At 41.4% G+C, this 27,556-nt stretch overlaps 1 protein-coding gene across 1 annotated transcript in view; it reads left to right on the forward strand.

Annotated features, from left to right (window-relative positions):
- csmd3b (CUB and Sushi multiple domains 3b) overlaps nt 1-27,556 on the forward strand; it is a 2,092,226-nt gene that overhangs the window by 1,572,837 nt on the left and 491,833 nt on the right. The window contains exon 22 of the mRNA XM_041189252.1: nt 9,608-9,777. Within this exon, the coding sequence (XP_041045186.1) occupies nt 9,608-9,777 (170 nt within the window). The remainder of the gene's footprint in view (nt 1-9,607; nt 9,778-27,556) is intronic.

Consider the following 27,556-nt stretch of genomic DNA (forward strand, 5'->3'; position numbering starts at 1 on the left):
TCAAGCTGAAGTGCTTTCGATATGATTATTCTTTCATTAAAGACTAGGAAATTGTCAATGACTGTGAGCTCTTTGCACTGTTCTAAGTGTTGCCGTAGTATTGGATTCATGGGGATATAATCTGGCCACCATTCCAGATAATATTCTTAGGCTTTGAGACATTCTTCATCGCATTGCTGGGCATTTTTTTATCCTCTGCAACTTTTTTGCAGTAACTGGTAGGTGCTGAGTGATTAAAGATGCACAAGCTTCAACCTTCTCGATAAAGTGTAAATACTTTTGTTTGGTTCCTTCTGATGGCATTCATGATGTTGTGTGTGCCATTGATTGTGGCTTCCTTTGCACATGCTCTGTGATAGAGTCATATCTCATCAATCTTAATCTAAACCATTGGATTCCATTTGGCATCTTTGCAATTTCTTTCATGTTCAGATGTGTGACTCATAAATTATGGTCTTTTTAGATTTTGAAACATAATCCCATAACTGTCTGAAATTTTTTGCACACCCATATTGTTGCTAATACTTCTTTTTCTATCATGACATAATGTCATTCTGTTTCTGTTAGTGACATAAAGCATAGTAGACTGGTCTACACTTGTTGTCTCTCTGCACTTGAAATAAACTGCCCTATAGATGATGCATCCAATGCTGCTATGGTCGGTAATTCTTGGTCATAATGTGCCAAGATTTGAGAAGAGTTTCATCCTTTCAAAAGTGCCTTTTTAGTCCACATTCCAGCACCACTATTGACCCTGATTCAACAGCTGCCTCAAGGGCTCATTGATCTCGGCTACATTTGGTAGGAACTTGCCTATTTGGTTAACCAGCTTGAGAAATCCCTGAAGCTCACTTATGCTCCTGAATTGGGGAAATACTCTGATAACTTTTGTTTTTATGGATCAACTGTGATGCCAGTACTTTGTACGAGATGACCGAGAAACCTGATCGTAGGCTTGATAAGCTCACATTTTTCATTCAATATTAGGCATATAAGACTATCAGGACTGCTCTGACTCTGCAATCATGCTGTTCTGTCACAGAGCCAAGTATAATTATGCCCTCCATATGGCGTATTACTCCTTCCATGGCATCTAGAATGTAAGACATTGTTCCTCAAGAAAATTTCTGGAGCAGATACTATTCCAAAGGGCAATCTATTGAAAAAATAAAAACCAAAGGGTGTTATACATGTGGTCAGCAATCTGGATTCTTTGTTCAGAAGCAACTGCCAAAATCCATGGTTTGCATCCAGTTTGGTAAGTAATGCACTCTTGGCTAGTTTACCAAAGCTCTCATCCACTGAGGCCGTCGGATGGCTCTCAAGTTCCACTGATGTGTTTAGTTGAGTTAAATCCACAAGGATTCTTGTAGAGCCATTTGGCTTTGGGATGGTAACCATTCCTGAACACCATTTTATTGGAATGGTGATCTGTGAGATAACCTTTTGCTGCTGCATCTTTTCAATTCATCCTTGACTTTGTCCAAGAGTGGGTGAGGGACTTTCGTCAGTGTATAGAAACAAGTTGGCTCATGGGGTGATAGGGTACATGCTCTGTAACTTTATTCTCCTTGTAAACAATTTTGGAAATTAATTTCAAAATGTGCTGCTGTAGTTCTGATCAGCAACTTCATCCACTTTATAGATTAATTTCAGTTTTGGCCTTTTGCTTTGTAGAGAGAATTCTTGATTTTGAATGACATACAGGTTTGAGGATTTCTCGGTCTTTATGTTTAAGATTTGCCATGATTGGCCTTTCACTTCTCAAGTTGTCCCAACACGATGTTATAATTTGATAGATGAGCGTTACAGTGTAATTTGTTTCAACCATTTAACTTAATCTGAAAAACAGGAAACCCTGCTCCTGTGTCTAGTTTAAATTCTGTGGGGTGCCCATCCACTTTGTGTTTAATATTCCATTTCTTGTTTTCATTATCATTTACCATTCCCAGGAAGGCTAATTCCTTTGCTTGTGGTTCTTCCATATCTTATATGTGGCTCGGCTTTAAAATTTTCTCACCCTTTTTACAGGTGGTCAGTGTATTTGAATGACAAATAATTTTGAAATGGTCTATTTTTCCACAGTTGTGGCAATTTGCCCCACTCACTTCCCTGCTAGATATTCTTCTCTTGTGGTTTTGTGATTTCTGCTTGTGTGGTCTGTTCCAGCCGCACCAAAAACATTTTAAAATGGCAGTTGGCATGCTTTTCCCCATTTTGCTGGGCTTAGACTTTAGTGCACTCTCTCTCTTATGACCTACAAACTGAATGTTCTCACCCGATCTTCTCCATGGGTCCCCTACTTCCCCGTGAACAAACATCCAATTCTGCTTCATGGCTTCCATTTGCCTTGCAATCTATATTGCCTTCATGAGAAATAAACCCTCTCTTGTCTGTAATGCTTCATCGAGGACCCCGACTACGACTCTGCCGTGAATCAGCTCATCCTTTAAGATCTCTGTAATAATAGTTACCTGCCAGCCAATAAAGATTATTGATGAACAAATCCATGCTTTCGCTAATCTTTGCTTTCCTTTACTAAATTTAGCCCTCTCTATTATTGAATCCTGATGGACACTAAACTAAAAATTGAAAGCTTGCAGGACTTTTCATAACAAGTTGAAGTCTTGTCAACCCCCAGCCTTGTTATCATGCCATCAACGATAGATCTTATTACATAAAGTAGTGTGCTGACCTGGCCTTTCTAATTCTTTTTTGCGTAATCCTGAAACAGTTCTGTACCGTGTGAGCCCTTTTCTCCAGTTGTCCCAGTTCTGGGCTTGTTGCAAGCCTTCTGCACTCTTAAATGGTTCTGGGAGTGGTAGTGTGAATTCCCCGTTTCTATTGAGCCTGGGAATTGTTCCCGCTTCTGTGTTGCTGCTTACTGCTTTAAGCCTATGCTCACTGCTTCCACTTGGACAACTTCAACAATGACCCACCTTGCAGGGTTTCATTGTTGCCTTCCAAAACTCCTTTCCCCTGGATCTCCAAACATACTCAATCATCACCTTCCAAGCAGAATTTCAGACCTTTGGCCATGCAAAGCAGAACATCACTGCTCTAAAGAGGTACCTTTGGCACAACAGCCCACAGCCCAGATTCACCAACCTTCGGCTGACTTCTTGGATCTTCAAGGCTGCTTTTGTACCCACTTCGTTTAAAGTCTGTTCACTGCAGCTCTTTCTTGAATTCTTACTCTGCTCTTTTCTGTAAACTCACTTAAGGGCCCTATTTCCATCCCTTAGCTTTGACCTTTACCTGGGACCTGTCCCTGACTTCCTCCCTGGTTTGAGACCTTCTCCCTGTCCCCCTCCCATGTCCTGCTCCCTGGGACACGCTCACTACGATGGCGCTCTGTCTCAGGTCATCTGCCGTGCATTTTCACGCCATTCTGCTTCTTTTCTACTGCACAGGCACACATGGCAGTTCCCCAGCCTGAAGAACATAAAACTGACTCAACTGCGCACATGTGGCCATTTCCCGGCTGGCACATGCACAAGAGGCCCTAGGTTCTTCAAGAACTGGAGCTCCTGACCTATGAACTAAAGGACGTGACTTTATATTTCATCCTAGGCAATTAGGGATTGCCAATAAATGCTGGCCTAGCCAGGGATACACACATCCCATGAAAGGATAAAAAAAATGTGGACCTCTACACAAAGTTGGAGCTTTTCTTCCTTCCAGATCTCTCTTTCCTCTCAGTTATGTCATCTGACATCATTATTATATCAGCATCATGTATGCTTCTTATGTTGGCCCTTTACATCTTGTACTTTACAAAATGTCAAATTTGCACTGTTAGTTTACATACTTTTCTAAATTTTGTGAATATGTTATATTCTTTGAAAATAGCTAATCTGATTAGGTCAAAATAGTGGATCTACCGAGCATTGTGCAAGAGCAATTGTTGTTCTTCCAGCCTTGATATCATGGCTGTGAGGAATTAAAGATAGTGTTTCGCCCCTTATTACATATGTTTTTTTTTAAATTGTGACACATGCCACACCTCAAAAAGACTAACAGCTAAGCAACTTCTGTGGAAGTGTTGCGAAGTATTTTAATGTGTACTCAATGTGATGTAAAGGTGGAAAATGTAGCCAACAGTTCCAGATATAGAAACCCAGTTGAATATATAACTGCAACTATTATTAATCTAAAAACAAATTCCACTTCAAGCTGATTATCAAATTGATATACAGACATCTTTAATAAAAGGTAAAAGAGTTATACTATCAGGACAGAAACCAGAACACTGAAAAATCTGCTGGGTCTATGCTCAACCGACTGCACAGTTAGCTCTTTAACATCATACTGAGTGGACACACTGACAATCACATCAGTAATGGAGAAAATACCAATTTAACCAAAATTGATTTTTACATAAAAACGAACTAAAAACCACAGAATCCACAGAAGGATGAATAACTATTGATCTTGAGCACATCATTCTGGTTTCACATATAAGTGGATGGTTTCTATTTAGCTGCAATTGCCACCTGAGGGAAGGAGATGGTGCAGATTGTGGTCACTATGCCACTCAGGGACTGGGCAAGGAGGTTATCATTGCTTTCCTTGCTCTTTGTGCTCATCAGGTGTTTTGTTTTTAAACAGCAACGTTCTTCTGATGCTGGATGTTAGAAATAAACATAGAAAATACTGGAAATACTCAGCAGGTCTGGCACCATCTGTGGAGAGAGAAATTGAGTTAATGTTTCGTCAGAACTGGAAAAAGTTAGAGATGTAACAGGTTTTAAAGCAATTGTAGAGGCAGGGAAGGGGGGAATACAAAAAGGAAGGCATGAGAGATTAAATCACAAAATGGATAATGGTGCAAGGTAAAATGAGATGGTAATGGCACAAGTAAAGAAACTAAAGATAGGTCTCGGGGAGGCGTAAGTGGAAACAACAGAATAATTAACAACAGTACCATCCCCAAAATATGCAGGCAAGATTATGCTCTGAAACTGTTGAAGTTAATGTTAAGTCCTGGATGTTGTAAAGTGCCTAATAGAAAAATGAGGTATTGTTCGTTGAGCTTATATTGAGCTTCATTAGAACAGTGTAGGAACATGGTGACAGTGGGAACGAGTCGTAAGCTCAAAGTCACATTCGCAGACTAAATGGAGGTGTTCTGCAAAGTGGGTGGTCTCTCCAGTGAAACGGGATTCGCATCATGAGCAACAAGTGCAGTATTCAATATTGACAGAATTGCAAGTAAATCACTGTTTTACCTAGAAGGAGTGTTCGGGGCTCTAGACAGTGAGATGGGAGAAGGCAAAAGCTCAGGTATTGCTGTGCTTGCAAAGTGCTATGGGAAGGGGCTGTTGGGAGTGATTGAGGGGTGGACCAGGGTTTCATGGAAGGAATGGACTCTTCAGATTACTGAAAGGGATTGCAAAGATATATTTTATGGCCACATCATGCCAAATATCCTGGAAATGGCCAAGGTTGACCCTTTGAATGTGGAGGCTGCTGGGATGGAAGGGGAGGATAAGAGAATTCTATGGTAGCTCTGTGTGGGAAGGGAATGGGTGAGGGCAGAAGTGCAGGAAATGAAATAGACAGGGTCAAGAGCCCTGTGAACCACGGTGGAGGTGAACCACAGTGGAGGTGATCCTTAGTTGAGGAAGAAGAAAGACATACCAGAAGTGCTGATAGAGAAGGTAGCATTGTCAGAGCAAATATAACGGACACAGAGAAACAGGGAGAATGGAATAGAGTCCTTGGTTGAATGAAAGAGTTGCATTTACTTAGCACTTTTCCTAATCACTGGACATCTCAAAGAGCTTTACAGCCAATGAAGTACATTTGAAGTGTAGTCACTTTTGTAATGCAGGAAATGTGGCAGCCAATTTGTGCACAGTGAGCTCCCTCAAGTGGCAATGTGATAATGACCAGAGAATCTGTTTTTCTGATGAGGGATTGGTCAGGACATGGAATAACATGCCTGCTTTTCTTCAAAATTGTGCGACAGTATCTTTTACTTGAGAGGGCAGATGGGGTCTCAGTTTAATATCTCTTCTAAAAGACAGCATCTCAGAGGGTGCAACACTCCTTCAGTACTGGACTGGAGTGCCAGCCTTGATTCTTGTGCTGTGGAGTGTGAGGAAGTGTTGATCAGATAGCTGTGGAAGTCATTGGGCTCCTGGAGAATGTTCATCAGAGATGGAATCAGAGAAATTGAGAAAGTGAAGACGCTGAGATAAACCATGTGAAGGTGAGAGAAGGATAGAAATTAGATCTGTTCCACTGGTTCTCCGAGGATATCATCCCATCAACCCAATTATCCACAGTTTCCCGGTTTTTCATCCATATGTTATGATCCTTGATCTAGACCCCCACGTTGCTGGTAAGATCTGGTCAGGGACCAGTAATGTTTTGTTTAAAGTAAACAAAGTTTGAGATTCAAGACACTTGCTCAGTGAAGAAAGCCAAAAAATTCAACATGTATTGAACCAACAAAAATACATTTTACAATACAAGGTCAGAAAGATAAAACCATTTTCAATCTTGTTCTCTAACATTCAGGATTAATATGAGGTACGAACTGCGATTGGACACACCACACCGCACAATAAATGCCAATGCGCTCAAAATAGATTCCCTGGATTTCTCAACAACCCACCCAGACATCAGTAACACTGTTAGTCAACTAATCTCACTGAAACTTCATCTCTCTCACAAGGGTTTCCAATCTTCACCTTAGAAGATCTCACCTTGGAATTCTCTCCAAATGTCACTCCAACTTGGATGGCATCAACAACAGTCCACATCGCAGGGTTTCAATCTCATCTCCTGATTTTCTGTTCCCCTGGATTCCCCAGTATGCACTCAAACACCACCTTACAAGCACAAGTGCAGCTCTTCAGCTGTGCTGGGCAGAACACTACTGCTCCAAAGGGGTACTTTTGGCCCAACAGCCCGCAGTACAGATTCACCAAACTTCGGCTGCCCTCTTGGATCTTCAGGAGTTCATCTGAGCTGCCTTCACTTACCAGAGCTTTCCTCCAGCCCTCTTTGCTTAAAGCCTGCTCCCTGTGGCTGTTTTCTTATTTGGAGCCTGTTTTCTCTGCTCCTCTTCTTTTTTAACTGAACGGGGAGCTTTCTCCTGTCTTTTTCTCTACTTCCCTTTGGAACCTCTTTCACTGTCCTCTCTCCCTGCCCCCTGCCTGGGACACTAGTCTTCTATGGCGCTCATCTCCTGATCACCTGACCCCTGTTTTTGCGCTGTTTTTGTTCCTGCACAGGTGCACAGGGCCCAAAGAACATAAAAATTGTCAAACTGTGCATGTGCAGCCCAGTCCTGGTCACATGTGCCTAAGCTCTGAGGTCTATCAGGAGTTGAAGTTCCTGACCTCCCGCTGTCCAGCGAGGTAAGTATAGTTTTCATAACACATCTCTACGACCAATCATTGCAACCCCTTGGTTGCATCCAAGAACTGAGAGCCTCCTCTCTTGCCTGTTGCTCCATTTGGTGTCCTTCTCCTTAAAATCAATAGCACTATATTGGTCAGCAGTTTCTTCAGAGAGACAGAGACAGGCTACCATTAAGAGGTGTTTGTTAGCCAATAAACATATACTAGTCATCCACACTGTTGTGCCCCCAGTTGTGCATTCAACCTAGCAGCACCATCGATTACTGTTGGCTGAACATTACAATCATTCAAATGAGAAAGTAATGCAAAAGTTTGCATACAATCTGCCTCTACAGGATTGGACATGGGGTAATCGCATATCATGACCTCTCCACCTGCCAAAAACAGAAACAATCCTTCAAACAACTTTTAACCTTTGAACAACTAAGAAACAATCCAATTTTTATTCCAGTGGGTTCATTGTATAATTGCTAATTTAGTTGAACAGTGAATTTATTCTTGAAACATCCTAGCACTCGCCCTAGTTTTCTGAATGTTTGGGAACCCATTAAACTGATTATAGCAGACCCGATGCAATCTTGCAAAACAAAGTTCCAATTTTCTTTCATGTTCTGAATACAACAGCAATTTATTTTGAAATGAAATAAGATTTGTCAATGAACCACATTAGGACAGGTGACCAACGGAGTGGTCAAATCAGTTTAAAGGAATGTGTTATGGACAAAGAAGAGAGAAAAACTGATCTCCTTTATTTTTCTCCCCATTTGTCCGTAAGCAGAAGTGTATTAATTTTTGAAATAGTCTGTGGTGTGGTTTCACAAATCCTCTGTTTAAGAAGTCAATTTTAAAGTGACTCCTTTAAATCAGAAGTATTGTTTATTCATACATGGTCATCGCAACTGCACATACACACACACAAGCACATAAGAAGGGAGATAGGAAGGAAAAGAGTTTTACAACTTGGAATAATTTTAAGCAGACAAGAAACAAAGATATGGATATTAATTCATGTGAATGTCAGAGTCCAGTGAGGGTTCCTTCACATAGGAGTTAAAGTTCAAGTGATTCAGCTAGCTGAAAGCAACGTTTGCTGAATTCCTTCAAAGTTGGTGATGATACAGCAAGATGAGTTTGGTATACAGAGACTTGGTCCACTCTACAGGCAATGGCAGGAATCTTCCAGAGAAGCAGGCTTCGAAGAAGTTTAGACTCGAGGCAGTCTTTATTGTCAGCTTGGAATCTTGCTTTGGTGTCCACAAGGTGGATGTTAACAGCTGACTGCCCTTGGTGTCCAGGAATGTAACCTGAAAACTTCCCAAAGGCCAAAGGAGCTTAGGTCATGTGGGGTTGCCCATTGATGAGTCAGTTTCAGGTTAACAACCAGTTTCTATGTCTCTGGTCATAATCCATTATTTACCTTTGGGGATAGATGGTGGCTATCAATGTTTCCACAGGTATAAGGAGTTTTGATGGCTCTCCCTTCGTTATAAATCCAGGCTGGGGAGACAGGCCTTCTGCTGCTTCCTTGTTTCATTGATTGTGATGGGTCCACACACGATAGGTGTGAGATTCCATAAGGATGAGGGTTGAGCTTTCTCCTAAAATTCTCCTACTGTTATAAGTTTCCAGGACTGTAGCCAACTTGCAAATCCTGTGACCTGTAGCAGCCATGTTTTTTGGTACTGTAAAGTCCATTTTAAATAAGTAGAAAGGTTTAATTTACACTTTATGATCTCTTTCATGTCTTAGGGATATGACAAATATAGTAAGGGAGAGAGATAGAGAGGCGGGTAGAAAGACAAACATAATGCAAATGCTCTGTCATTGATTGGAACTTTGAATCCAAGCTAGAACACAAGATTACCATTAACTATAATATTGAGTAATAAATAGCTAATGACATTTCCTGCAATTGCATAGCACAATACCCCATTTTGCATTCTTCATTACAGATGTGACCAGATCAATATCTCATACTTTATTTGTAGTAGAATTTTTTAGTGAAGGTTTGCATATACATATCTTTCCTGGCTGTTAATAATAATAACTAATGTCTGCAGATTCCATTTCATTTGTTTGAAGGAGTTATTAATCGCCTTCCAATTTAAACTCATATTTTTTGTAATATATTTTATAATGTGACAGGAATCACTGTACTCTGTGTGTGAAAGAGAACTTGCTCTAAGTCCAGAGTACTACTTATATCAAAATGCTTCTTCTTCTAACTGCAGCTGAATGTGGGACATCTATAACAAGCAACGAGGGAATTCTGCTGTCCCCCAACTATCCTTTGAACTATGAAAACAACCATGAATGTGTGTACAGTATACAGGTGCAAGCAGGCAAAGGGATTAATATTTCAGCCAGAACATTCCATTTAGCAGAAGGAGACACTCTTAAGGTATGAAATGATGAAGAAATTGAATATTTGTGAATATTTTAATGTCACTTTGAATCTTGTGTCTTTTCACTAAAATTATTGAATAACCCTTTTTTAAATTCAATGTTAATGTAAGGAAATGGTCCTGAGCATAAAAAGTGCTTGTGACAAGATCCATTTCCTATTCTTCCATAACAACAACATGTAAGCTCACCAACATTAAACTGCTCCTAAAATGGCATGGCTGCACAAAGACTGATCTTCGAATGGTGAGCCCTTGTGTGCAATGCTTGATTGGGTAAAACTGCTTTAAAGCACATTTTCCTTCCTTCATAGTTGCTATGCTGAAGACAAACATTTACCCAATCGATTTTTTTTTCTCTGTTATCTGGACCTTATGCTGCAATAACATCAGCTCTTACGTGACGTTATTTGCAACAAAATACTGAACAATGAATTTCTCCAACTGTTGAGAAAAAAAAACATCAGGGTCCTTAGCATTGAAGGCCAATGTTGCCCTTTAAGAATAACTTCTCCCTCTGTTCCAACCACAGGGCAGATTCATAAAATTGGGGCTTGCAAGAGGCAAATAACACAATTCTCATAAAATCTCTTGTGAGGATGGACTGAAAATTTAGTCTACAGCACCTGTATTACATCACCACTCTAAAACTATTTTACAGGTAGTTAGATTTTAGGATTGAGCATCAAATAAATGTTTGAAAAAATGGAATTTAAAGGTGAAAAAACACCCTTTTTTTTAGAATTTGAGAAGTTAGCTGAAAGAAAATATCATTTGTTTATTACACATCTTATATTTTCATAAGGGAATGGTTACTTCCTTGTGATGTGTATAGGTACAAACCAATTCAAATGAAGACCACTTTTCTACATTTTTTTCCAAGGGGAATGTTATTACATATAAGGAAAATTTAATTATAAAAAATGCTGATAGGAAAATAGTTACATCTCTTATGCCTACTGGGTTTACTACAGAGCCTGGCAAAAGTAAATGATTGAATGCAAAGATGATATATGTAAACTTATTTAATGTTAATTAAAGACAAACCTTCCACAATGTACAAGATTCTATTACAAAGCACCAAGCTTAGGAGATTTAGCAACCTGACACTTGATGGAAAAATCCATTTGAAGAAAATTTTAATTTGAGGTTATAATGTATTTCGATGACACAGATAGAACTGATCGTGTGACAGTTAATTGACACCATCACCACCATCATATGAACAATGCAGTTAACGGCTGTTATGAAAGCTTTAAATAAACCAGTCAGCCCAATTTCAATTTATATAGCTATGAAGTAGACAAAGACAAACAGAGATAATGTTAAACCAACTGAAAACATTCTATCCAAACCTGAATATTTAGCTAAGATGAAGGCATTTTTTGATTAAACGAGCCATCTTCCATCATATGCTTAGACAGGCACTGTTGTATAATGGCAGAAACATTATAGTGTGCTCCACACAATGGGATTTATTTTCACTTTGAGCAGACATTGCGCATGATCGCATTAGGCAATCACACTGCCCACCTGATATCCTCATATGAGACACGAGCCATTTTGATGGCAGGGTTTTATCTGTGTAATGGTAACATGCTATGAGTGCTAAACCAGTACTTGTAGCCAGTTTGCCGGTGGGGTCAGCACTGGACACTCAATTTTTCAGAGAGGAAGGAAATTCATAAGACATGCATAGGCCAGTAGAAAATTGAACAGAATCTTAAATTGGTTTGACACAGCCTGCAGTAATCCCTTGAAGCACTATTAGGCATACGCCCTGCCCATTGATACCTCACAATGGAAATGTTTGATGGGTGGATCAGAAATAGCAACAGGGCAGTAAGTTGTTTGGGTTTTGAAATTCAGCAGTACTACATGTCCTATTTGGCTTGCCGTAGTCATGTGAACACTGCCATGAGGTACTTTCTCTGCAAGAAGACATTTTATACTGGTTCAATAAAGACAGACATTGAGAAAGCACTGCAGTTTTGAACCCGAAACATGGTGTTGGAAGTGGAAATAAAATAGAGTTTTGAAACCCTGAAAATGCTGGAGAGAAGCCACAGCCCAGAAAGGCACAAAGAAATGTTCAAATCTGCTAAAAGCTGCTAAAAAAAGGACAAGAAAAAGCAAACTCAAACCAAGTTGTGAGTAAAATACTGGGTGAATTAACATGGCTGTGCACTTTCCAATCCCCACTCCGATAGAAATGAAAGTCGATATGTGGCAGAACTGGCAGTTTTTCCACTTGCAATGGCAAAACTGTGAGCTTACAATAGATATAATTAACAGGCCGGAGCTGATACAAGTAGACACACTTCTAACACTGCTGGGGAGGGACTGCTACAAAGTGTATTCCATTCTAAATCTAACCAGCAATAAAGAAAACAGATGGCAGAAATTTTGAAAGCCTTGAATGTACATTTTGAACCCTGAGTGAAGGTAACTTACGAATGCTCTGTATTCAACACTAGAACAATTGACTGCCAACCAGATCCTAGATGAGTACAAAGATGTGTTTACAGGGCTGGGATGTCCACCAGGAGAACATCATTTAGAAGTAGGACGGAGTGTAAGACGAATTCAGCAAATGCCGAGAAGAGTTCCAGCTTCCTCAAGTCAAGCCTAAAATACAAGATAGAAGATTGGGTAAAGTAGGGACTAATCAAGGAAGTGACAACTCCTACAGATTGGATTAGCAGCATAGTAGCAGTGAAACAAAGTGGAAAGCTGTGAGTATGATTTGATACAAAGCATCTAAATAAAGTGCTGAAGAGGTGTCACTTTGCCATGCCAAGCATTGAAGAAATTTTGCTGCAACTTGCCAAGTCAAAGATCTTTACTACCCTAGATGTGAAGGATGGTTATGGCAAGTGAAGATAAATGAAGACAGCAGCTTTCTAATTACATTCTGGACGCCATTCAGATGATACAAACGGTTATGCATGCTGTTTGGCATTTCCATGGTTCTAGAAGAGTTTCAACGCAGACAGCATGAGATAGTAAGCGATATTCCAGGAGTGGAAGCCATAGTGGATGATCAACTAGTCTATGAATGTGGAGACACAATGGAAGAAGACTTAGCTGACCATGATCAGAATTTAATACAACTGCTAGAGAGAGCTCGCCAGGTGAACCTGAAGTGAACAAGAAAAAATTTCAAAGGAAGATTCCTGAAGTCAAGAAATAGATCATGTGCTGACAAAAAAAGTCTTCGCCTGGATCCTGACAAGGTGAGATCTGTAGTAGCGTTGCCGCGACCAACAGATATGAAAACTGTGCAATGATTTGCTGGATTCGTGAATTATTTAGCAAAATTTTTGACTACTTTGTCATCAGAGTGTGAACCATTATGCTAGCTCACTGTCAAGGATGTGCAGTGGTATTGGGAAACAGAACAAGAGCAGTGTTCACTAAAACCAAACAATTAGTGATGACAACACTAGTGCTGAAGCACGATGATGTCAATGATGAAGTCACCTTGCAGTGTGACATCAGCGAGACAGGTCTAGGAGCAACCCTAATGCAGCATGGACAACCATTCGCATTTGCTTCCAGGGCACTAACGCAAAATGAACTACGCTATACTCGATCGAGAAAGAGTGCCTGGCTATTGTTTTGCTTGTGAGCATTTTCATCAACACCTGCTTGGGAGAGACAAAGTAAAAGTGAAGCCCGACCGCAAGCATTTTTCTCAAACCACTATTATCCACTCCAAAGTGTCTGCAAAGAATATTACTTAGTTTACAGAGATATCTTCTGGATGTGACATACCAGCAAGGGAAACAGATGTATGTTGCAGATGTGCTGTTGAGACCAGCACTCCCCATGAAGAAAATTGAGGATGCTACATCAGAGTGTGAAATCTTCCAGCTTCAATGTGAAGCAGGAGCTCAACATAATTTGGAAACCATGAACCTAGCGGAGACATTTAATCACACAGACAAGCACCTTGCTCCAATCAAGGGAACTACTCAATATGATGCAAGTCTCCAAGTGCTGTAAGAAGTAGTGATGAAAGGATGGCTTGAGAGCATCAAGGACACTCCTGTGGTCACAAGAGCATATTGGGTATACCAAGACGAATTGACAGCCCAAGATGGCATCTTGTACAAAGGAAATAGAGTCACCAAGGAATTGAGTTGAGATTGAGGAAGGCAAGAGAAGTGCCCTACTAGCCAGACATGAGCAATGAAATTAAAGACCACATTTGATGAGTTCTGAGTTCTGATGAAGAGTCATAATGACTCGAAACATTAACTCTTTCTTCCTTTCCACAGATGCTGTCAGACCTGCTGAGTTTTTCCAGCAATTTTTGTTTTTGTTTCAGATTTCCAGTATCTGCAGTATTTTGCTTTTATTTTATTAAAGACCACATCGGCCAGTGTGATGCTTTTAATGAGCAACGAGTACCAAGCTAAACAAGCCGTTGATGACTAATAACATCCCAGGCAGACCATGGATGAAGCTGAGAGTAGACGTCTTCATCATAACAGGAACTGATTATCTTATCACTGTAGACTACTATTCTGACTACATGGGGGAGAATTTTTTTATGATGGACAGGCTGGACGGGAGCAGGCGAGGAGCCGATTGCTTCCCGCAACCAGCTGCACACTGCCATTTTACGCGGGCAGGCAGATTAAGACCCACCCAGTGTAACTCGTAGCCGGTAGCGCTCAGCTCAGCATGGAGCTGCCTCAGGGAGATTGAATGGATTATGAAACTTTTTAATGTCCCCTCATGTGACAGTGTCACATGAGCTGGGAGGCATGTTTGTGAGTTTGGAAAAAATATTTATTTTATTAAAGGTTCAGGAAACCTCATCCCGCCCGTGGATGAGGTTTCCTGAAAAACGCGAAGGCTGCTTGGGCTCTTCGCCTGCCCACCAACCTTAAGGTTGGATGGGCAGCATTCTTAACCAGGTTAATTACTTTTTTAATGGCCTTAATAGGCCTCCGGCTCACATCTGCCGAACGAAATATCGCGCGTCATTTTATGCATTGGCGTTTTGGGCCCGCCCCCATGCACCGACCAGAAGATTCAGCCGATGGAGTTAGACCAGCTGACTTCAACAATGACAGGAGAAGTAGTCGAATGCCTGTAAGCAAACTTCAAATCGTTACGGCATTCCAGACATTGTGATGAGCGACAATGGCCCTCAGTTCACGAGTGAAGAATTCAACCACATCACAACGGATTGGAAAATTCAACACCAAACATCATCTCCGCAGTATCCCCAGGAAAGGCTGAGGCGGCAGTGGAAATTGCCAAAGGAGTCATCAAGAACAGATGTGTACAAGGCAGTTCTCAAGTGGAGAAACACACCGACTGAAAATAAGAAAAGTAGTCCAGCCCAAAGACTAATGTCATGTTGCACACAAACTACTCTTCCAAAAGCAAAAAAAAACTGCTGAAACCAGAAGTCGTAATAGGTGTGAGTGAGAAAAATCAAGGTGAAATGGCGGAAAGCCAAATTTCATTTTGATAAGACTGCCAAACAACTGCCAGGGTTAAGCATTGGAGAGCCAGTCAGGGTACAGACATTCAATGCTCTCAACAGGAGTCTGCCCACAAAGCAACTTGGGACATGTGTAGAGAAGTTATCACCTCAATCGCGCGTAGTGGAAATGAACAATCACATATATGCCTGCTGTTGCACCAGTGTATGAACAACTGGAGAAGCTGTTCTTTCACTGCCCAGTCTTTCAGTCACCTGGTCAGGAAGAAGGAAGCTCACCAACTGTACTGAGCATGGAATTGCCATCAATCCCAGAGGTCCATGGGTCCCCAACAATGGCAATGGAACAATAACAGTTACCACGGCAACAAGTGCCATGAGAACAATACTCTCCGGACAAGGAATATCACCCAGATGAAAAGCCAGTGACAATCTGCATACATACCATTAAGTGACCTGTATGGTTTAAACTCTACATATGCAGTACAGGTGCAGAGATGGACTGATAGAACAAACAGTTGTTAATGCATGAGAACAGTGGATGTATAGTGGGTAATTTGGGTAACTCACATTTATACATCTTTGTGCATGCAAATTTGCCTTTTGTTCATTAGGAAAAGGGGGGATGTTTGGATTTTGAAATGTAACAGTACCATGTGTCCTTTATGGCTTGCTGTAGTCACGTAATTTCTGCCATGAGGCACTCTTTCTGTGAAGGGACATTTTACAACAGTTCAATAAAGACAGACACTGAGAAAACACTGCAGCCTTTGGACTCAAAAGATAAGTTTAGTCCCATGATTTTTATTCTACTACCATATATTGATATTAAATGATTACATTATTTAAGCCTTTTAAGGATAGAGTACATCATGGATGTAACTACATACAGTGTAAGGTGCCAGTCAGAGTTCAATTACTGTCTAGCTGAGAATATTTCCAGATTAGAGGGTGCTGTAGGTCAATAGAAAACAGTATGAAATGATTGTGTCTCTCTTTCATTTACATGTTTCAACACTTTGAATTGTGACTGATGTTCTCTCAAATTTGATATGACTTTATAAATCTCTGGATCTTTCAGCAACAAATTAACATTAGTCACTGCATAAAAAGTAAGGCAAGTTTTTCTTAATGTTTTTGCAAACAAGTAACACAATGTGATTTAAGTCAGAAAATATTGTTTGTAAATGACATTGACTGGAATCTTGTGGAGACGATGGGGGTCACCTGATGTCATATATCTCAATCAAGTACTGAGTGCCTTTGAACAAGGGATCGCCATGGGAGCCAACAAACAACACCACAGGGGTTTGCTTGTCATGGTCTCTGTATGGCGAGCCCCCTGCCGGCCACAGGATTAGTACACTAGTAGGCAAGTGGACAGGGTGGTCGGGCAGAAGTTTCAATCTGAGCCGTGAGCCCAAGGGGGTGGGCAGGTTGCAATCTTGGCATGGGTGGGATGATTCTGGAGTCCCAGAGGATAGGATAGGATTGGAGACCCCAGCGGGTGAAGGCCTGGGAAGTGGCCGGGGGAGGGCGTTGGCTTGTGGGTCAGAGGCCTGGGGTTGAGGGAGGGATCAGCGGCCTGGGAAGGGGAACCAAGGCCTGGAGAAGCAAGGTCGGCAGCGTACTAAGGAAGGTTGGCATGGGTAGGTTGGTTACCTAATCAGGGGTATGCCCAGCCAGGCACACTGCATCCAGCAGGTTGTTGTAAAGGCACCTCCTCCTGGATTTGACAGTTGGGTTTAGCTGCTGAGTTTCCAGAAGCTTCCGGAGGCTGACAACAGTTAAACTTCAGAAAAAAAAGAATAAGAGTGAGGCTCACAGCCTGATTAGATCTAAAGTGTCAAACTTACTACTTGGAGTGGGCTGATCACCTGCCCATCTTTCCACCTCAATGAAAGCTTGAAGCGGACAGGTTGGACTGGTGTCAAGATTCTAATATCTAAGATTGATCCACCATTGACCCAACCCTTTAATTCTCCCCTTTGTCTCCTGTTTTCTTAATTTGTTTGTTCATTTTATTTTTGAAAAAATATATATACTTAATTTATTATAAATAAAATAAAACTATTTATTATTGTTACTTGACAATTATGAGTTAAAATTATTTTTAGATTTCTGGAATAACATGTTTAAATAATAAATGTCCCTATTCCCACAGAAAAGAATGGGATAATATTTAACATAGGATTTCCAAACAAAGGATCATTATCGTGGATCAATTGATTAGCACTTTCTTAAGCAAAAGCAACAAAATCCTTAACTTTGTGCTGAAAGGTGATTGGAAGTTATTTTCAACACACAAACATTTTGAATGGAATCTTCTGCTCTCAGCAGTGAGCTTGGAAGCAGGACAGGCATTTAATTTGGTGGGATGGTGGTGTACCTGAACCCTGCCGACTTCCCACCGTCACTAGAATTAAGTGATGGACCAGAAGGCCCATGGTCGACCTTCACACCCTGCCGTCAATTGAGGACCTTAAGTGGCCAATTGATGACTGGCTTAAGGGCCTCGTTCCACTGCCGCTATCTGATCAAGGGACTTGTCATCAAGAAGGGCTGGCCCACTGACAGCCTTGCCCTGCCCTTGCTGCTGACCCCATACCCCTCACCCCACGGGCCCCTACCTCACGAGACAACTCCCCCACCCCACTCCCAACATTACTTACCTCTAGACTTCAGTACCTGACCTTCCTACAGCAGCCACAGTCTCCACTGTGCCGCTGCTAAGCTCAAGAGCTGCTGGCCTTTGATTGGCTGGCAGCTCTCAATAGGTGAGAATTGCACCCCCAGGATCTTAATTCGAACGTAAGGCCTGCTGATGGCTTCACCACTGTTGATTGGCACATGGTTCCTTCCAGAAAGAGGCAGTACAGGTCTCTTGCTGGCCCTCCAGCCAGCAGGCAAGACCCCCAATGCCTCAACAAGATTCCACCCTTCATTTCAAATGACCTTTTCCTTCATTTAAGAAAAGTGCACCCTGTAACACAAAAAACGGCTGTTCCCCTCCTATAAGTAGTGCACCAACATTTGTACTGCTTAATTCAACTCCAACCCTCCATATTGCCAACAATTTTGAGAGCTAATCATGAGAGAAACAGACAGATGGTGCCACAAATAAGCACAGCGTATTCTAGAAGTTTTGTTGTTTTTCACCGTCAATGTTATGTTTCTGCTTGTTCCAGTGTGGCAGACTCCAGCTGATTTTACAGAAGTGACAGCAGGTTCAGGACACTTGAGTTTTGAAGATCAAAGCTATCCGTGGTTTCAGTTAATTTCATCATAGAACTTGCCATTTGGGAATAACCCAACCAGAAATACTTAGACTGTGACACAGTGTGTAGGGAATTCAGCACTAGCTTGGTACCAGTGAAATTGCATATAAATACAGATGTCATGTATGTCAAAAAATATGAACCATGTAACACTTGAAAAGAAAATGAAGAACAAAATTAATTGCAGCACTCAAGTAGTTAAAATACATGTGAAAGAGATGGGGAAAAATATCAATCTTAGCCCATGCAGCTATGGGGCACCTAGGTGCATTATCAAAGATGCCAGCCTTTTGTTTCAAGGATAACAAATCTTTCATCAAATAGTAGACAGGGGAATATCACATAAATAACTTGATTTCAACCCACTAATAACAAAAGAGAAAAATATATACAGCAGCCTACAGGGAAATCTAACAGTTACTCAAAGGTCCCAAATTATTTTTTGTCTATGTTTTCTTCCAAAAGACAAGATAAGAACATAAGACATTGGAGCAGAAGTAGACCATACAGCCCCTTGAACCTTCTCTGCTATTCAATGTGATCATGGCTAATCTTCTGCCTTAACTCCGCTTTCTTGTCCATTCCCTATTTCCCTTGCTACCCTAAGAAATCAAGAATCCAGAAAATATTCCTTTTATCCCAAGAACTAATCGAGTGAACCTTCCCTGAATCACTTCCAAGGCAGGTATGCTCTTAAGTATGGAGCCCAAAACTGCCCACAGTCCTCCAACTGTGGTCTCACTAGCTTGAGACTATTTTCCTTATTCTTGTACTCCAACCCCCTTACAGTGAAGGCAAATATGCTATTTGCTTTCCTAATTGCTTGCTGTACCTGTGTCTAGCTTTCTGTTTTCCTTGTACTACCAAGTCTTTCTGAACATCAACATTGAGACGTTTCTCACTTTTTAAAAAATATCCTGCTTTTCTATTCTTACAATGGTGAATAACTTCATACTTCCTCACATTATACTTCATCTGCCACTTTGTTGCTCATTCGCTTAACCTGTCTATATCATTTTATAGGCCCTTTGTGTTCTCCTCACAGCTTACACTCCTATCTGGCTTTGTATTGGCAGCAACCTTAGATACATTATTCTGTGTCTTCACCTAAGTCATTAACATAGGTTGTAACTAGCTGAGGACCCAGCAGTGATCCTTGCAGCACTCCACTAGTAACAGTCTGCCAACTTGAGATGGCCCCATTTATCCCTACTGTTTGCTTCCTGTTCATTAACCAATCCTCAACCCATGCTAATATATTACCTCCAACTCTATGAGTTCTCATCTTGTGTATTAACATTTCATCTGACACCATAATGAATGCCTTTTGGAAATCCAAGTATATTACATCTACTCGTTCCCCTTTATCTACCCTATGAGTTATATCTGCAAAAAACAAATCTATAAAACATTGGGCAGGATTTTTGGGTCATCGGGCGGGTGGGCCTGGGAGCAGCTGGGAAACGGTCCACCGCCTGCGATCAACCCCCGACCACGATTTTGCACTGGCTGGCCAATTAACGGCCAGCCAGCATGAAATGTGCGCTGAGAATCTCAGCATTGCTGGAGTAGAGGTGGGAGGAGAGTGAGCACTGAAGTCTGCACAGGCGTTGGGGCGCGCATACTAAAAGCCCCCTGAAGGCAGAGAGCTGCCTCAGGGAGCTGAAGAATTTTAAACCCTTAAATAAAGATTTTAATATCACAAAAATAATTTCCACAGATAAGTATCACTCACCTAAACATGTTGATGGTAAAAATTCTGCCCAAACATTTTTATTTTAAACAAATTATTATCGGATAAGGTTGGACAGACAGTGAAAAATAGCAGTTAATTAATTAGTCAATGGCCTTAATAAGCCTCTTAATTGTTAGCGGGCGCGCTGCCAACTCTTGCGTGTGCCTGCTGACCGAAAAATCGCTCGATGACATTGGGACGCTTGCCCTATGTCATTGCGCGCTATTTTACGCCTGATCGGGTCAGGCACACACCCACCCATGGAACATAAAATTCTGCCCCATCGAACTTCCCTTTGATAAAATCCTGTTGACTTTGTCCGATCATATTCTGATTTTCTGAGTGCATTGTTAAGACTTCCTTAATGATGGATTCCAGCATTTTCCTGGTGACTAGCGTCAGGCTGACTGGTCTGTAGTTTGATCCTTTCTTTCTCCCCACCTTCTTGAATAACAGTGTTACATTTACTAACTTACAAACTGCTAGGAACATTTGAGAATCTATGGAATATTGGAAAACCATTACCAGTATATATACTATCTCTGCAGCTACCTCTTTTAGAATGCAACATAGAGTCACTGTTCTTTTTACGCAGAATTTTTTTGGACATATTGGACAGGATTTTTCAGTCAGCGTGCAGGAGCGGGCCTGACCTGCTGATGTGTAAAATGACACACGATGACGTTGTGCATGAGCTCCTGCGTCATCGCGCTGTGTTGTGATGTTTCTTTCGGCGGGCGCGCACCAGAGTCAGCTGCGCGTCTGCCGATATGTAAACGGCCTATTATGGGTATTAGGATGTAATTAATGTCATTGTAAACGCTGCCCATCCAACCTTAAGGTCGATGGGAAGACGAAAAGGCCAAGCGGTCTTTGCGTTTTTTAGGAAACCTCATCCACGTGCGGGATGAGGTTTCCTAAAGCTTTTATTAATTAAATAAATGTTTTCTCCTACATATAAAAACATGTCCCATCTCATGTGGCACATGTTTAAATACATTTTTAAATCATGTATTTAATATTTTCAGAAGCAATTCAATCTCCCTGAGGCAGCTCCATGCCTCAGGGAGATTGAAGTGCTCTTTCAAGCGCATACGCAAAAGAGCGCCGGCCCGACTCTCTCTTCTGCCCCCACCTGCACAGGTAGCGCCCAGCCCACCTGCCATAGGATCAGTTCTGCACCCGCGCCCGCCGAGCCTGCCCGCCCTCTGAAAAATTCAGGCCATTAATTTTATTGAAAACCATACACATACATATTGCTAATCACAAAATCCTTAAATATCATTCATTCCTCCTTCAATTTTAGATGTGCCCCCAACATGTGTCATTCCCAATTTAAAAAGTCCACAGGCAATCTGTTCCTAATTATTGACCAACTTATGGTCATCTAGCCACAAGCAAATGCACGAACAGAGGGAGACCAAGGATGATTCTCTAAGATCTTCTCTTCCCTTGCTTCTCTGTCAGTCTGCCTGTTTTATTGTTCTTTCCTGTGAAAGAATGCCTTCATAATTTGTACATGAACTTTACCACCCATAATCTGTGATTTTGTACTTAACCATCCCTTTTTTGCATTATTGAAATTATCTTAGGAACTTTTGGGGGCAGACACATATCCAGCACTTTATGCTACCAAAAGCCTAATGAAACAGAGTGTGAACAGGAGTAGGCAATTCAGCCCCTCTAGCCTATTCCGCCACTGTTCCATCATGCCTGAACTGTACCGTTACTTCACTACTCACAAGAAATTATCAAAATTCAAGTCTTGCAAATTTCAATTGACCCAGCATCTTCTCGGTTTTTTGTGGGAGATTGTTTTAGATTACCACAAATTTTTGTGTGAAAAGTGATCCTGACTTCACTCCTAAATGGTTTAGTCTAACTTTAAGGACAAGCCAGGAATTTTTTTCTCTGTATCTTGACTTTTGAAAACATTAATCATTTTAAACATCTTGATTGTTTCAGCGCTCAAACTTCAAATGTCAAGTGAAGACAAACCAAGTATATATAACCCATTCAGGCACTTTTAGCCCTGGCATCATTCCAGTTAATCTCTGCTGTACATCCAAATTCCTTTGCTTGTCCACAGTTTCAAATCACTCACCAATAATAAAGTATTGATGTGCTGCATCATCAAAGAGATCCTTGCTGAAACATTTTGACTGTTAATTTGATTACACCTGCTTCAGGCACAATGTCCCCCATGGACTTTTACTGGATTGGTCCATGGTTATGCTTGGTGAAGTACTGCAGTGGTTTGCCATTGCTTCTGCAGTATGGCTAACCAGGAAAATCTCCCACTTTTATTGCCTGTCATCAGGCATATTAGAAGGATTTACAGACTGATAATCATTCTGTTTGGTCATGGTATAATCACACCTTCACTATCCATCAAGCCCTGAAGTGGAACTTGAACCTGGAGCTTCTGTCTCAGAGGTAGGGACACTATCACTATGCCACAAGACCTCCATTAAGCTGATTGCTACCTCAAAACAGCAGTTCACTGCAAATGGTGTTACTCTTTTTAATTTCAATCTGATTTGAACTTTGTACTGCTGTACATGACGTGATGCGGTTTGAACAAATCACAGTCAGTAGTCCCTCCAACATGTATTGTAATTGGCAAATACATGGAACTTGTTGGATTTTCATGGCTAAACCAGTTCTTGGTTTTTTAGACAATGCTGCTAATCTCTCCCAAGATGCACATGAAGGAACATCTATAACAATGATACCTCATGACTGTTAACCCTAAATGCACATTTTTTAATTATACATTATCAACTTGATGAACATAACAGAAATGATAGTGTAGAATTAATAATAAGAATAAGTGCTCAGCAAGTACTAAATTTGTCTTTTATAATGTATGCTTGCACCTTACCCACCATAGTAATGCTCCACTTACTAACATTATTGGACATACTATCAAGCACATTTTGGAAATCTAAGGCTGGATTTAAGTACTCTGATCACACCTTTTCTCACAAATCACATTTTACAATCTAAATTTCTGGGTCAGTTGTCTTCAATTAAGGTCCAATTATTCTAACACTGTTTCACTTTCTTGTTGAAATGAGATTGTCTGAGATAGGCATTGGCAGCAACTAAGGTCACTTTCATCACACAGAGAAGAAACTTTACAATATCAGAGTTGAACAGAGGCCAGAAATACTTGTGCCAAGCCAATTACAGCCCTATCAGTCTGCTCTTGATCATCAGTAAAGTAATGGAAGGGGTTAACAACAGTGCTATCAAGTGGCACTTGCTTAGCAATAACCTGCTCACTGACGCCCAATTTGGGTTTCACCAGGGCCACTCAGCTCCTGGCCTACAGCCTTGGTCCAAACATGGACAAAAGAGCTGAACTCCTGAAGTGAGGTGAGAGTGATTGCCCTTGACATCAAGGCTGCATTTGACCAAGTGTGGCGTCAAGGAGCCCCAGCAAGACTGGAGTCATTGGGAATCTGGGGGAAAACTCTCCAATGGTTGGAGTCTCACCTGGCACAAAGTAAGAGGGTTGTGGTTGTTAGAGGTCAGTCATCTCAATTCCAAGATATCACTGCAGGAGTTCCTCAGGGTAGTGTCCCAGGCCTAACCATCTTCAGTTGCTTCATCAATGAACTTCCTTCCATCATAAGGTTAGAAGTGGGGATGTTCGGTGATGATTGCACAATGTTCAGCACCATTCGTGACTCCTCAGATACTGAGGCTATTCATGTCCAAATGCAGTATATCCAGGCTTGGGCTGACAAGTGGCAAGTAACCTTTGCACCACACAAGTGCCAGGCAATGACCATCTCCAACAAGAGAGAATCTAACCATTCCCCCCTTGACATTTGATGGCATTACCATCACTGAATCCCCCACTATCAACAACCTGGGAGTTACCATTGACCAGAAACTGATCTGGACTAGCCATATAGATACTGTAGCTACAAGAGTAGGTAAGAGGCTAGGAATCCTGTGACAAGTAGCTCACCTCCTGACTGCCCAAAACCTGTCTATCATCCACAAGGCAAAAGTCAGAAGTGTGATGGAATACACCCCACTTGCCTGAATTAGTGCCACTTCCACAACACTCAAGAAGCTTAAGGACAAAGCAGCCCACTTGATTGGCATCACATCCACAAACATTCACTCCCTCCACCACCAATGCACAGTAGCAGCAGTGTGTACCATCTACAAGATGCACTGAAGGAATTTACCAAGGCTTCTTAGAAAGCACCTTCCAAACTCACAACCACTACCATCCAGAAGGACAAAGGTAGTGGATACATGAAAACACCACCACCTGGAAGATCCCTTCCAAGTCACTCACCATCCTGACTTGGAAATACATCATCATTCCTTCACTGTCGCTGGGTCAAAATCCTGGAACTCCCTCCCTAACAGCACTATGGATGTACCTACAACACAGGGACTGCAGCGGTTCAAGAAGGCAGCTCACTACCACCAGCTCAAGGGCAGTTGGGGATGGGCAACAAATGCTGGCCCAGTCAGTGAAGCCCACATCCCGAAAATGAATAAAAAAAAGTATTTTACTGTCAGTCGCGAATGATCAGCAAGGCAGAGACACTGCTAATGTGATGAAACTGCATGAGTTAGCCTCAGCTTAATATTAGTGGCAATGGGAAATTTGCAAGAACGTTTCAAGTCAGCTTTTGTTCCATAGAAAGTTTGAGGAAAATGCATATGTGATAAGTACAGATACTGAGCAAAGAAGCAATCAATAAAAGACTGCAACCATGATGTGGTTGACTGGAGCCATGGTTCTTGAACCTTTTGTTTGAAGAGCCCCTTCTCAAACGGATTAGTAATCACAGGCACCTTGGGCTGGATTTTCATGTCTCTGTCTATCTCAAAATGGAGGCGGGGGTCGGTGGGTTTAAGAAATGGAGGGCGGGACCCAATTTTGGGATTCCCAACCTCATTCCCAGCATGTAGTATTTTTATGCTGTTGGGATAAGGCTGCAGGTAGGGAGTCTGCACTTAGCAATCCCACCTTTGTCTACTGTATTGTGGGGTTGCGGTGGGATGGATGGCCTGCATTTTAGACACCGCACTATTTTATGGAGCCAGGCATGTTTTGGAAGGAGATGTGGTTCAGGGTTTTAATGGCATGTTAATTATATTGTTAGGATACACAGGTAAAGTTTGTTGTTTAATTAAGGACCTAGAGCACTTATAAAGAGGAATGGCCGCTGGGCACCACATGGATTGGAGTGCTTCCTCAGCCCTCAGAATGAAACGTGACTGAATAATGTTCCTTTAAAAAAATGTTCTCCTTTGTTTCAGTTCCCTTTTAAGGGGATATTACTTTTGGTTGATTTGATCTGTTTATTTGGTTTGATTTGTTCACCTGTTAATTTGCAAATTAGTTATAGGTACACTCAAAAGAACATAAAGACGAATGGCTGGGGATACTTGGGTAGAAGGTAGAGAGCAGTCATATGTAATGCTGCATTCTGTAAATAAAACAGCAGTCAAGATAAGGATATACATCAAGTTTCATTACTGGCTTAGTATCCAACTTAACACAGGGGACCTCAGAGGACTCGTGAGCTATAGAGGGACCCCAGTTGGAAGTGCGGAACAATAAAAAAACACAGTCACTTACTCCTAGAATTCTTTCATTGACAGAGTTTCAGATACAAAAAAAATGTCCTTCAGTTTCTATAGTTAGATGCTGTGCTGTAAATCAGTTATGTTTTTACTGCAGTAATTGATTATATGGCTATTCTGCTAAAATAAGACCATTACTTTGACTGGAATTGTTGTGTTGTAAATGTTGACATGCGCTATTGTACTTTCCCAATGGTGGAAGTTACAAAATACATTCAAAACCGTGGAAAATCTGCAGGAAAGCCTGTCAGGCTTAGACTGAATTTTTATTGTCCAGCAATCTTTAGCTTTGAAAAAAATGGCCCTGGTTCAAGGTTAAAAAATAATCTAAGTACCTGCTACACTCTCATTATAGACAGGCAATCTACTTTGAAATCAAAATTAAAAAGCAGCTGCAGCCTAAGAAAAAGGTCATCTGGTATTTCAGTTTCAATGAACTCCATTGTTCACATTTGCCAGAATTTGTTTTGATAATTGGGGCTATTATGAATGCTTTGCTGAGTTTCAAAAGCTTCAGAGCTACTTATCTCAGCAAGGTGGATGTGTACACATTTTGATTGACAATTTTAAGAGGTCATGAAAGGATTAGCTGCCTTTGGTGCTGTAAGTGTTTTAAGTGTTTGTTTTTTATAACTGATTGACCACTTAAGGGAATTTACATTTTTTTGAATGGGCTTTATAGATGAGAAGATTTCTTTTTTTCATTTTGAAGTGCCTTTGAATATGACTGCTCTATTAGATTGTTAAAAGCTTATTTTTAATGTCCATCTCAAAGATATACTTAGGCCTGCCCATAATGGATACTGTGTGAGTTGCTATGGAGGATACAGGTGGGTGGGGGGGCTGGTGGGGAAAGGGAATGGCATGAGAGTATTGGGGGCATATATAAAAACAACAAAACTGCGGATGCTGGAAATCCAAAACAAAAACAGAATTACCTGGAAAAACTCAGCAGGTCTGGCAGCATCGGCGGAGAAGAAAAGAGTTGACGTTTCGAGTCCTCATGACCCTTCGACAGAACTTGAGTTCGAGTCCAAGAAAGAGTTGAAATACAAGCTGGTACATGTATGTTGCCTTGGGTATCAAGAGGCATAACATGGAGGGGGCATATGGGACGGTGGTTGGGGGGCTGGTGGGGGGGTGGGGGGGAGGGGGGTGGTGGGTGGGGGTTTGAGGACCTAACATTCATTATTGAAACTGGGCCAACATGCAAGTAAACATAACAAAAATATGATGGGTGGGGACCTTTTTAAAGGAGGTGAGCCTAAGCCTGCCAGGCTGGGAGGTTTCCCGATTCAACTTTCCTGCGTCCTCCACGAAAATCCAGCCTCTCATCTAAATTATTAAGTTCACAAATGTGAAATGTGTTATTAAGTTGATATACATATATTTTGTATTTGTTTTTGTTTGCCCTATATGGCAGCTGTGAGCTTCTGCTGGCACTATTGTGGAGTTTCTCGGTAAATTTTTGCAGAGGTGCACAGTAACAGGGTTGACCCTGTGGGGGAGGGGAGGAAAGGCAGCATAGGTTGTATTTTCACACTCTTTCTTTGAGCTTAAGCAAGTTGTTTCCCTCCCTTGAACAAAGTTGAACTCACCCGACATCCATGACCTGCCTTGGTAATGGCAGCTCTAGTTAGTAATCTTTGTGCCGCTCACACCACTCCTCTTTGTGC

This window comes from Carcharodon carcharias, chromosome 6 (assembly GCF_017639515.1).
Source record: "Carcharodon carcharias isolate sCarCar2 chromosome 6, sCarCar2.pri, whole genome shotgun sequence".
Classification (NCBI taxonomy): Eukaryota; Metazoa; Chordata; class Chondrichthyes; order Lamniformes; family Lamnidae; genus Carcharodon; species Carcharodon carcharias.